This window comes from Siphateles boraxobius, unplaced genomic scaffold (genome assembly GCF_051911475.1).
Source record: "Siphateles boraxobius isolate OS27281-9 unplaced genomic scaffold, OSU_SipBor_1 65, whole genome shotgun sequence".
Lineage (NCBI taxonomy): Eukaryota > Metazoa > Chordata > Actinopteri > Cypriniformes > Leuciscidae > Siphateles > Siphateles boraxobius.
This window is the reverse complement of record NW_027509192.1, coordinates 21073506-21085739: the sequence shown is the minus strand read 5'-3', so window position 1 is coordinate 21085739 and position 12234 is coordinate 21073506. Positions and strand designations below refer to the sequence as shown.

General features: G+C 37.7%; 1 protein-coding gene across 2 annotated transcripts in view; it reads right to left on the bottom strand.

The window, feature by feature from the left end:
• Positions 1-12234, bottom strand: part of ano3 (anoctamin 3) — a 222781-nt gene that overhangs the window by 70578 nt on the left and 139969 nt on the right. For both annotated transcript variants that reach the window (XM_077211435.1, XM_077211436.1), the window contains exons 14-18: positions 11772-11854; positions 7952-8092; positions 7222-7386; positions 6729-6765; positions 6468-6579 (exon numbers count right to left, since the gene is read on the bottom strand). In XM_077211435.1, the coding sequence (XP_077067550.1) occupies positions 6468-6579; positions 6729-6765; positions 7222-7386; positions 7952-8092; positions 11772-11854 (538 nt within the window). The remainder of the gene's footprint in view (positions 1-6467; positions 6580-6728; positions 6766-7221; positions 7387-7951; positions 8093-11771; positions 11855-12234) is intronic.

The window sequence follows — 12234 nt, the reverse complement described above, 5'->3', positions numbered from 1 at the left end:
CTGCGATTTTCATCCGATTTTGAGCCGAATTCGGACTCGTGCGACTCTTTTTCGGGTCGGGCTGATTTTCAGCTTTGTCGTGCGTCGTTTGTCGTGTGTCGTTAGTCGTGCAGTGTTCGGATGGTCGGATGAATTTCTGGCATGTCAGAAATTTTGGTCGCTCCTCGTGACTATATCGCACAGTTGAAGCAGGGCTACGAACCGATTGCCCTAAACTCAGTGTTTTTTTCCTCACTGCGCCTGTGTGAAAAACAGAATTTGAACCATTTCAATCTGCAGCAAAAAAAAAAAAAAAAAAAAAAAACGAAAAGAGGGAGATCTTTAAGTTCTGTAGTTCAAACTAGCTACAAATTACTGTTGCTTACCTCCAGTTTGTCCACTTATTACCCACGTCTTCCAAGCCACCTGCGATGTAAGCCTCTTTTATTAATTTTACAATGTTTTTGAAATAAACCTGTTTTTAATTTTCATTGATGACTAATTATTGCAGTGTTCGGACATATTATAGACTGTTAATATAATGATATGCCTATAATTCATTGTAATCGACCTAAAATGTTTTATACTACTCCTCCTCATTGAAAATTGTCTATGTAATATTTTATTATCCTCACAGCGCGTTGTGGTGATGTGCTGTGATTGTGAAATTATTGCGTGGCAAATTAATTATAATAGCAGATCATTTTAATTATAAAATTAGCCTTCCCTAATAATGATAATAAAATAATACTAATAATAAGGTAACACTTTAGAATACGGTTCCTTCGTTAATGAATAACTACACAAGAACCAATGAGTAACACAATATTAACAATCTAGTACATAGCTGTCAACCCTCCCGTTTTTTCCGGGTTTCTCACGTATTTTAGCTCTTTTCCCGCTGTCTTCCCGTTTTAGTATTTTCCCGTAAAATATCACGTATTTTTACGCTCTGATTGTGTGAGACGTACAAGCTCGGGCAGTTTCGGCTTGAAGTCTCACGGTTATGGTCACAGCCCTAACACACACACAAACACACTCTGTCTCTCTCTACCTCACACACACACACACACACTGTCTCTTTCTCTCTCTCTCTCATATATACATACAAACACTATATGTAGGCCTATGTAGTTATAAACTCTTTAGACTGTTAATGATTAGTGCTTTTTTAAAAGTTTGTGGGTAAGAATCGTGTAAAAAAATCCCTTATTTTGGGGATGGATTCCGGGAAATCTCCCTTATTTTCAATGTTCAATGTTGACAGCTATGATCTAGTAACTATTAATAACTAACAAGAAACTCTGATTAACAAACTAGTAAGTAATAGCGCACGGATGAAAGTGGTAGTTCACTATTAACTAATCAATAACTACTATTTTTTAATGCTTCCCAGAGAACTACTGAAAAAGTTTATTAACAATCTAGTTACTACTATTAACTAAAAATAAACTCTGATTAACGAATTAGGAAGTAATAGTGCACAGATGAAAGTGGTACTTCATACTTCTATGGGAATTACTAATTATTCGGATCTGTATTCTAAAGTGAAGATCATGGGAACTAACAAGTAATGACTCAAGTGTTACTACATGATCTAGTCATGATTTGTGCAACCAAACACAAAAGTAATTTCAAACGTTTGAGATTTTTGGTGAACTTTAGTATACTTTTAGAAAATTTTCAAGTTCCCATGATCTTCACTTTAGAATACGGATCCAAATAATTAGTAATTACCATAGAACTATGTAGTAACACTTGAGTCATTACTAGTTTGTTCCCTTGATTCTTACAGTAGTTACTAATGAAAAGCCAATAAAGTGTAGAATCTTCTCACTCACAAGATACACACACACACACAGACAGACACACACACACACACACACACACACACACACACACACACACACACACACACACACACATATATATATATATATGAGCTTGGAGACATACATAAAAACATATTTTTTTGTGAGGTAAGTTAAATAATAAATTCACTCTATATGGTATTTGGATGGCTGATGACTCAATATGTTCCGGTCGTCACCGTGACTCTAGTGATTCAATGTCAGTCCAGAGGAATGCCGGAAAATTGGCCACAGGACAAGTAAGGTCCAGACTACTGTATTTAAAAATCCATTTCTTTAAAATTATTCAGTTGATAAATAGACAGCATGGGCCAGTTATTAACAGTCTGCTGTGCTATTGATAATGTAAACAACCTTGTGTATTATCTATGCGTCCACAGTATCAAGTGCTTCATTCAACAACTTAATCACGCCTCTCACGAGAAAATCACAGTTCCAACCAGAAAAGACTATTATCCGTACGAACTTCACAAACCCTGATTGCATGTTTGTTTTCTGTGTCAGCATGCAATTACATAAAAGCAAACACAGAGCGCATTATGTGCCTGTAACTATCACAAGTTGCAAGAATGAATTTTTAATTGTTTAAATTTGTATATAGTGTGGGAGTTATTTAGAACTCCCAAAGGGGGAATTGAAGGAATACAACTTTGTCAAATGTTTAATTTAACTTCTAATACTATCATATATAAACTGAGAAAGTTCTGTAAATTGAATTTAGCATTCAGCTTTGGAGCACGAAAGTCCTGTCTTATTCTGTGTCTCTATATACAGCTGTCAGACGGGTTTTCTTTCTATTGTAAGTTAAATGAAACATGTTAGTGAAACTCTTGGAGACTCTCGCGAGCTTTTGTCTTAGCAAGAGAGAGTCCTGTCATTCCTGTTCTGGAGTCTCAGGGTTTGAATAGGTTTTTTTCCCTCTCTCTTTTAATACAGGTTCCTAAACCTGTATATGAGTTTCCACCATCACAATGTAATCCCTCCCACTTATAATGTATATATATTACAATGTTTGACTCAAGAAGTCAGACGATGTTGGAATGACTGCAGCAACCGACAAGCAATAAAGAACTTCTGCTTGGAAAACTTCCACCGTCTCCTGGTCTGAGCTTCTAACTTTTCTACAGAGAAAAAGTTCACAACAGTTTACAGTAGCAGTTCAAGTGTTAATGTAGTGCTAGTCATTTATCCTGCATTGGTTATTGATTTGTTTTGTATGAATTATGAAATTTTTCAGTAGTTCTCTGGGAAGCATAAAAAATATAGTAGTTATTGAAGTACCCCTTTCATATGTGCACTATTACTTCTTAATTTATTAATCAGAGTTTCTTTTTAGTTAATAGTAGTTACTAGATTGTTAATAAACCTTTTCAGTAGTTCTCTGGGAAGCATTAAAAAATAGTAGTTATTGATTAGTTAATAGTGAACTACCACTTTCATCTGTGCGCTATTACTTAGTAGTTTGTTAATCAGAGTTTCTTGTTAGTTAATAATAGTTACTAGATTGTTAATATTGTGTTACTCATTGGTTCTTGTGTAGTTATTCATTAACGAAGGAACCCTATTCTAAAGTGTTACCTAATAATTTAATACATAAATTCGAAATGCTAAATCATCTTGATATTGATAGCTGATGCTTGTTTTGACAATATCTCTGGATACATATCGTCTAGGCGCAACCCAGCACGGGGGTTTATCGCACATAATTCACACGTAAAGTGTGAACAGTCAAGTCGCAGCTCGACGTTCAAACCGTATAGTGTGAGCACATAAATCCTGAGCTTTGGCTTTACATCGCATGCGATTTACTCGTTCAGTGTGAGTAGGTACCTTGCTGAAATCGCACACACAGACATCGCACAGTGTATGCCCGCCTTTACAGTTTCTTTATAATTAAATGTAGCAATTTCTGAGTAATTTTTTTCCAGTGTACACAATAAGTGCATTGCATTAAATTATTCCTTTAAATGCTAGTACATAGTTAGCTCTTTTCCCCGCCATTAGTGCAAATTTCCAGCAATCCATTTTTTCACTGTTATACAGTAGGGGGACATCTTATGCATTTTCTGAAAGAGTACATAATCTTAAGATCAAAATACAGGCAAAAAAGTAGCAGAAACATGCAATAAAAGTGTTGCCTGTAAGCTAACGTGATCATCAAATATTCACCAGCATATAAATCAAAACTGCCTAAAGTTAATGAAAAGTCGACCCAGGATGAGGTAGATGAATTTGGAGCTTTGGGGGTGTTGATGGAAGCAATCTACTCCAGCTTTGTTTTGATCATCATACTGAATCCGATCAGGACGTAGTCTTTAATATAAACACAATTTTCTCAGCATTTTGTTCAAAACCATTTTTTATATATATATAAAACATACCCACATTCAAGTGTTGATAAAAATAGAATGCATGAAGATATAATTTGTTTCTTTTTATATATTGCATGTTCATTCAATTAAATATTCTGGTGGCCATGACATTTTTGTGAAAATGATCAAACATGCTGGCAGTGGCAGGAAATTATGTTTTTTTTTTTTGTAAATGCTGCAGGCGAACGAGTTAAAGACATATGTAATATTGGCAGCTAGCGGTTGAAATGGGTAATGCACTCCAAATTAAAAATATTGGAGAGAGTATATTGGAGAGTGCGGACACTCAACTGAGACTGTTCTGCTCTCGGTAATTGAAGCTCTGAGACTGGCAAGAACAGGTTCCAAATCCTCAGTTCTCATCCTGCTGGATCTGTCTGCTGCTTTTGACACAGTTAACCACCAGATCCTCCTGTCAATCCTAAAAACGAAAGGAATTTCGGGAACCGCACTACAATGGTTCAAGTCGTATCTCTCAGGTAGGTCCTTCAGGGTGTCGTGGAGGGGTGAGGTGTCTAAGACCCAACATCTAGATACTGGGGTGCCTCAGGGCTCAGTACTTGGATCACTTCTCTTCTCCATCTACATGACATCACTAGGATCTGTGATTCAGAAGCATGGCTTTTCCTATCCCTGCTATGCTGATGACACACAATTCTACCTCTCATTCCAGCCTCATGATCTGACGGTAGCTGCTCGTATCTCAGCCTGCCTGACAGACATTTCTGGCTGGACGACGGACCACCACCTTCAACTAAACCTTAGGAAGACAGAGTTGCTTGTGGTCCTGGCCAACCCAACACTACACCACAACTTCTCCATTCAGCCAGGTTCGTCATCCATTACTTCATCAAGGTCAGCCAGGAACCGTGGAGTTTGGATTGATGATCAATTAAACTTTACAGACCACATTGCTAGAACTGCCCGGTGCTGCAGATTTGCCTTGCACAACATTAGGAGGATCAGGCCCTTCCTTACAGAGCATGCTACACGACTCCTTGTCCAAGCACTTGTTCTATCCAGACTGGACAATTGTAATGGTCTTCCAGCCTGCACTGTCAAACCTCTGCAACTGATCCAAAATGCTGCAACCAGAGTGGTCTTTAACAAGCCAAAGAGAGCACACGTTACTCCTCTCCTCACAAAATTGCACTGGTTGCCAGTTGCCGCTCGCATCAAATTCAAGTCACTGACTTTAGCCTACAGTACAACCACTGGCTCTGCTCCCTTTTACCTTAACTCATTACTTCAGACGTACGTGCCATCCAGAAACTTGCGCTCTGCAAGTGAACGCCATCTTGTGGTGCCATCTCAAAGAGGCACAACATTTCTTTCTTTGACCTTTTTGTGGTCTGTTCCATGCAGGTGGAATGACCTGCCCAACTCAACCAGACCTGCTGAGTCCGTGATGATTTTCAAGAAATGGCTGAAGACACATCTTTTTCGGCAACACTTGATCCATTAATACTAACACTTTATCTTCTATTATATATGTATTATCTTTAAAAATAAAATAATAATACACATACTGCGTTAGATTAAACTGGGAAGGGTCATAGCACTTGCATATTGTTGTCCTATTGTTAGTTTAACTGCTTCTATTGTTCTCATTTGTAAGTCGCTTTGGATAAAAGCATCTGCTGAATGAATAAATGTAAATTATAATATCCATGCCCTCACAGGATTCCAGATTGAGGACACGCAACAAGAGCGAGCGCAATAGACAATGGAAGGAAAGGAGAATTACACACTGTAAGTTGATTTAAGCTCATTTCAATATGCCCCCTTCCATAAAGATTTTTAGATGGATGCAGAGGCTTTTTAGGTCGGGTAGAATCTGCGATCTCTGACCCAGTTTATGTGGTGGCTTCCATGGCTAAAAAACGTTGTGTTTTCTGCCAACTGGTAACTTGGGGTGTCGAAAATAGTTTTGAGTATTTGTTATTACAGCCAGTTAATCTACTTTGAAATGTGTGTTCCGTGTTGGAATATCTGTTTTTGTTTTGGTCTGTGTGATCTCAGCCACTGCTTTTCAGAGGAAAAAATTAATGTGAACTAAATATTTGCAACCATTTTATGGCACATTTATGCTTTACTATAGACAAAATAATTAAATCCAGCACCTTTAAAATAAAATGGGACAAAAATAACAGATCTCAAGTGGTATAGTCAGGGCAAATGGAGGCAGCAACATCAGGTAAAATAAGAACTGAATAATATGTGAACTAGTTCAAGAGTTGCTTACCTCCCTAAAAAGAAAGCTATGTAGAAGGTAGAGCTGTTGAGATTGACAAACTGGAAGAGAAACATCTTGAGGGCAAAGCTGTTTTCCCATTCCGACTCTGTCCGTGGATGTTCTATATCACAAGTGAAATCCATGCGAGAATCATTCGGGAAGTTCTCCACTGCATGTTATTAGCCATGAGGAAAGTTTCTCACATGCAGTGTGAGGACTGCATGAGTTTCACCCTCAATTAATTGTAAACATGACTGAATCAACACTTACCCAGGTTTGTAAGTAGGTAGGCCACTTTCTCATAGACCTGTTGGGTAAAAGAAAATGGAAATAGTACCATTAGAGACAAGGCTGAAAATATGAACTGAAAAAAAAGGCATCTAAAAGTAGCATTTATTATAATAAAACTGTCACATTGGTGCCACATAGAAATGGAAATTAAGTTGTATCCACTCCAACAGACATTCTACTATCTATAAGTAACTTTGCAACTTATCCTAGCCCTAACCCTACCAGCCCTACCAGTATACTAATACTCTACTAACAATCTAATGAGAGTTAGTAGACATGTAGGTGCAACAATTATTAACTGTTATAATTAACAGAATGTGTTAAAGTGACTGTCAAAATAAAGTGAAACCAAATACTTTTTCCTCATTTTGTGTGGAGCTTTTGCATAAACGCTTAGACAATTTTATTATAGGGGGACTTTATTTCTCTCTTGGTGGGAAAAGGCCTTCGGGACAAGAGAAAAAACACTAACCACATTCAGAGACATTATGATCATAAAGTTGATGCAGACTCCAGTGCCTGAGGTGGCGAATTGCCAGTTCTTCTTCACAAACTCCCACTGAAAGGAAGCAAACTTCTCCATGGCAATGAGCCGGAACACCACCACGGCAAACACAGCTGTCAGAACCAGAGAGATCTGGAATAAAAATTATGAGAGGTGAACAAGGTGTCAAACTGAAATATCATAAATAGATGGAAATATATTTGGATAAGTCTCAGAATTTTCCTTTATAAACTTAGGCATGGTTTTGATATGCTATGTCTTTTAATTCAAGACCACCAGAGGGAGACAGTTATTTATGTGAGCTAACTTTAGCTAAATTATTTGTTTTAATTTGAAATATTCTTTAGGGCTACAAATAGGGTTAAGTAGAGTGTAATGACAAATTTGCCATTAATATGTTTATAAGCAACTGAAAAAAGCACAAATGTCAGGGCATGTCAAAACATCTCAAGGGCCCCAAAAACACCTTAGACCCCAGAGGGTTAAAGGAAACAATATATATATATATATATATATATATATATATATATATATATATATATATATATATATATATATATATATATATATATATATATATAAGAATCAGAATACCGGAAAGGTTAAATTCCCCACCATTCCCATACCAATTTTCATGACGGGTGTCAATAATTCTGACTGTGCTAGCTCTAGGGATATTTTGAACACAGAATCTTACCATGAAGAAGATTCCCGAAACAGACACCATGAGTCGGCTGAGTTTGTCTGTGAGGGGCTGGAAGGGCTCTGGTTTCCCTGAGATAGGGTTTACTCTTTCCTTCCGGGAGTATTTGGCTTCAAACTGGGGGCGTAGTTCCTCCTTTTTAACAAACACATCATATTACTCATAAAACATTTGTTTGAAGATCTTTGTACAGCTTTCATGAATGAATCTCATCACACACAGATGTTCAGCATCATCATCTGCTTTGGTTGGGCAAGATGGCCAGTGATGATGTCATCTAGAAGTTGTTCACATGAGCTGAATGAGTTAACATGAGTCACTTCAGTGCCTGAACATGAGATACATTTATTAGTATATTCTGCAATATTGTAGTTAAATATATAAGGGACTGTATACAGCAGCAGTTCTCAAACTTTTCAGGCCAATTATACGGTCTGATCGAATCACACCATCCAAGTATCACCTAGACACCCCCTTACTTTTCAGTGTAATAATGTCGATGTAAGAACACAGGATACGTATTAAAAGCAAATATATGCAGTAATAGGATTAGTTCACTCAATGAAATGAAAATTCAGTCATCATTTACTCTACCTCTTGTCTTTCAAAACCCATATTGACTTGAAACACAAAAGATGATGTTTTGAAGACTGTTCATGTTGCTATTCAAAAAATGAAAGCATATAGTGATCTACGACAGTTAAGCTTCAAAATAGACAAAAGGCACTATAAAAGTATCACAAAAGTAGTCATTGCAAATAGTGTGCTATATTTAAGTCAAGTCTTCTGAAGTCATGCGATATCTTTATGTGAAGATCAGACAAAAATGTTATTACGCAAAAAAATGCCTTTCAGTTGTAGATCTTAAATTTTAATTTTGAGTTCTGTGGAAGAACAAAAGTCATACGATTTAGAATGACATGAGAGTGAGAAGGTAAATGGAGATCTTCATTTTTGGGTGATATATATATAATTTTAAAACGATTACAAATTCGAAATGGGAAATACATTTAAAATGTATTTAAATAAATTTAAGTTGTGTGGCACTTGTGACATAGCCTGGTTCTACCAGACTCTCGTACATTTCATTTGTACAGAGAGTCTGGCACCGCTCCATTGACAAGCGTTAACTTCCTTGTAGGCGGGTATTCTATTGAAGTCTAAAACTATTGGATCTGCCCAGAGTCACTCTATCTGCCATAACCAATCGCTGACGTTTGGTCGTGACATATGTCTTTTCCCGAACCCCGTGGGAGGATGGCCATAAACACAAAACTAAGCAAAGATTGTTCTTGCTCCGGCTTTAACTTCTTGATATTCGGCAGCGTTGCCACAACGGACCGAATGGCTTCGCTCGCATCTTTCTTATTTTGAACTACAACTCAAAATAACGCACAAGTCGACTTCAACGTCATCGTTCTCAGCCACTCCCTCTGTTCGCTGATTGGCCCGGTAAAAAATTGATCGGAGAAAACCAAAGTCTACAGCGCAATCCTAGACGTAGTACTGAAGGAAAATGAAATTGAGCCGAAGTGCGTAGGAGGGCGGAGCCAGGCTACTTGTGACACACCTGCTGCCCCTTTTCCACCAATATTGGTTCTGGTGCTAGTTCCCATTCCATTTCCAGCCCTAAAATCTTAATCTGGCGTGGACCCATGGAACCAATATTATCAATTAAAACTAAGATTAAGTTTTTCTAACAGCAACAGTCTGGCTAGCTAGCTGCTGTGTTAAAGTCTGCAGTAAAAAGTAGTTATTAAAGCACACAAAACATAAACAAAAAAAAACATAAAATTGAAGTCTGAGGAGAGAAAAAAAAGCTACCACAGCTTCATAACTGGTATCACTTCGGTTCTTAAAATCACAAGGCTTAGCACCACCTCTGGCACAAGAATCAGCACCATCTTGGTGGAAAAAGGTCTGTAAAATGATTCAGGTGGATGAACCAGTTTGAGAACCACCGTTATACAGAAACTAGCAATAACAGAATTCTACAGGGCAATGAATGCAAACACCACAGCAAGTATCAACCACATCTGATCAATTTGATCTCTGGATTATTTTGAGGTGTTCCCTCAAACACATTACACGTTCACACAAAATAATTCGCAAAACAATGCTCAATACATTAACTCACTGTCATTCTGCACATGCTGATGTGTGATATGTGATTCAAGAATGGCTGTTCACACTGATATTTTATCACGGGAAGTGAATATACTATAACTGTACTACTGGCTATAGTGTTTTTTTTATGTTTTAAACAACATAGGCTCATTGGGAAAACGTGCCTTTACTTACATTTTAGCTAAACTCCCAAAAACTTAACTGTACATATAATTCACTGCAGTTTTCATCTGAAATCACATGAGTAGCATCAACAACATTTATTCCTTTTCACACAAATTATGATTTATGGGGCAGATTATTGATCTATTGATTTTGACGTGGTTCCTAGCGCAAGACTATTTAATGACCTCAAAACATTTTGACCATTCTGCATGATTTCTAAACTAATACTTCACGAGTTCACACTTACAAATAATCAGATAGAGTAAAGAGTGAGTATATTTGGCATGCTGTCCGAAGGGAGGCTCCGAGCTTGGAATTTTTGTTTTCCAAACCCAGAGTTACTCCCCGTGTATCCCTGGCTGGGATAGAAACCAGGCGAGAGTGAGGAGACGGGTTGGTAGAGGATGCAAAAAACTGGCGAGGAACATATGGCGAGGAACGGCTATGTTTATATATATATATATATATATATATATATATATATATATATATATATATATATATATATATATTGGCCTCCTCTCGTGCTGATTAGATAGGCAATTTGAACATCTTCCTACCGAACTTTGTTAATAAAACATCATATTTTAGATTTACATTATAACCACCTCCATATATATGACTTTTCTGACGTAGTAAGACCACCTGGAGCACTACGAATCCCATGAAATGCTTGTCACAACACTCAATTAAAAAGAGCTCGAACACTAAAGAAGCAAGCTAGAATTGCATGGTTGTTTCAGCAAATGCGTTTTCTCATGTTTTTTGTTAACACTATCAGTTTGGTCGTAAGGGTAAGCAGAAGTGTAGAGTTTAGTGTAGGTGCTAAGTTATTATCAAATGCGATAGAGTATTTACCTTTTAGAGCCACTCATCAGACATTTCATTTCCAAACTGCTGTGATATGTATGACAACCAGCGTAATAAAACATTCCCAGATCCACATTTATCAGTTTCAGATAAAACTGAACACACTTTTGGCATTACTCACTGGACATTTCACTTTCAAACTTTTGCACAATGTGCAAGAAGCAACGTAATGCAATTTTGAAGAAATGTCGCTACAGGCACATCTTTGCAAATAAGCCTGGGTTGCAGCAAAAATAACCTCTCTTCCATCTTGCTGACACTTGACTACAGTATCTCACAGAAGACGTATACTTCCGTCGGTAGACGCTGAATCACGTCACAGATCATTTGCATGTTAAAGTTAAACCAAACATTTTGTCAGTATTAATCAGTGTGAACACCCTTAAGACGTATTCCCATTGGGAGCTAAGCATGCACAACAAAACATTATACAGTAGGAGGCACACTCACAGAACACACCATGACAGGGATTTTACACTATAGGAAATACAACAAACAGCACATAGATTGGCCACACGCCAGTTATAATTGTTAATGAGCTTAATGATAATTTTAACAGGTCTCAAACGATTATGATATTTCTAAAGAAATAATCAACATAAAGCATCACAATTTCAGCTGAAAGTCTATTTAAACAGGAAGGTAGGCTCACCTCCTCCTCCTCCCAGTCAATCAAATCCCAGTCGTAGGTTAACTCCGCTCTTCTCCTCTTCCAGAACTCAAGGAATACTGTGGCTGTGAGGGTACAGGAGGAAGCGGTAAGATATGAACATAAAGAGCTTTGGCATACCGGATAGTTCTACTCAAATGCATTAGTCACGGTGTTTAAAGTAAGGTGACTAGGGCAGGTCCTCTTAGGCCTAAACAGACTCAATGTACATACAGGTACATGAATATAAATGCTTCAACTATGCATTTGATGCTTTAATTTCTCCACTCCACAATTGCTGCTGGTTTTGTTTTTGAGATATAAGTGGGTGTCTCCCGAGAGAACCTCCGCTCGAAGGGGCGTGGTAAGCAGCTAAGGCCGCCACATACACCTTCAGTGTGGAGTGGGATAACCCTGTGGAGAGACGGTCCTGCAGGAAATCCAGCACTGTACCAACCGGGCAGTT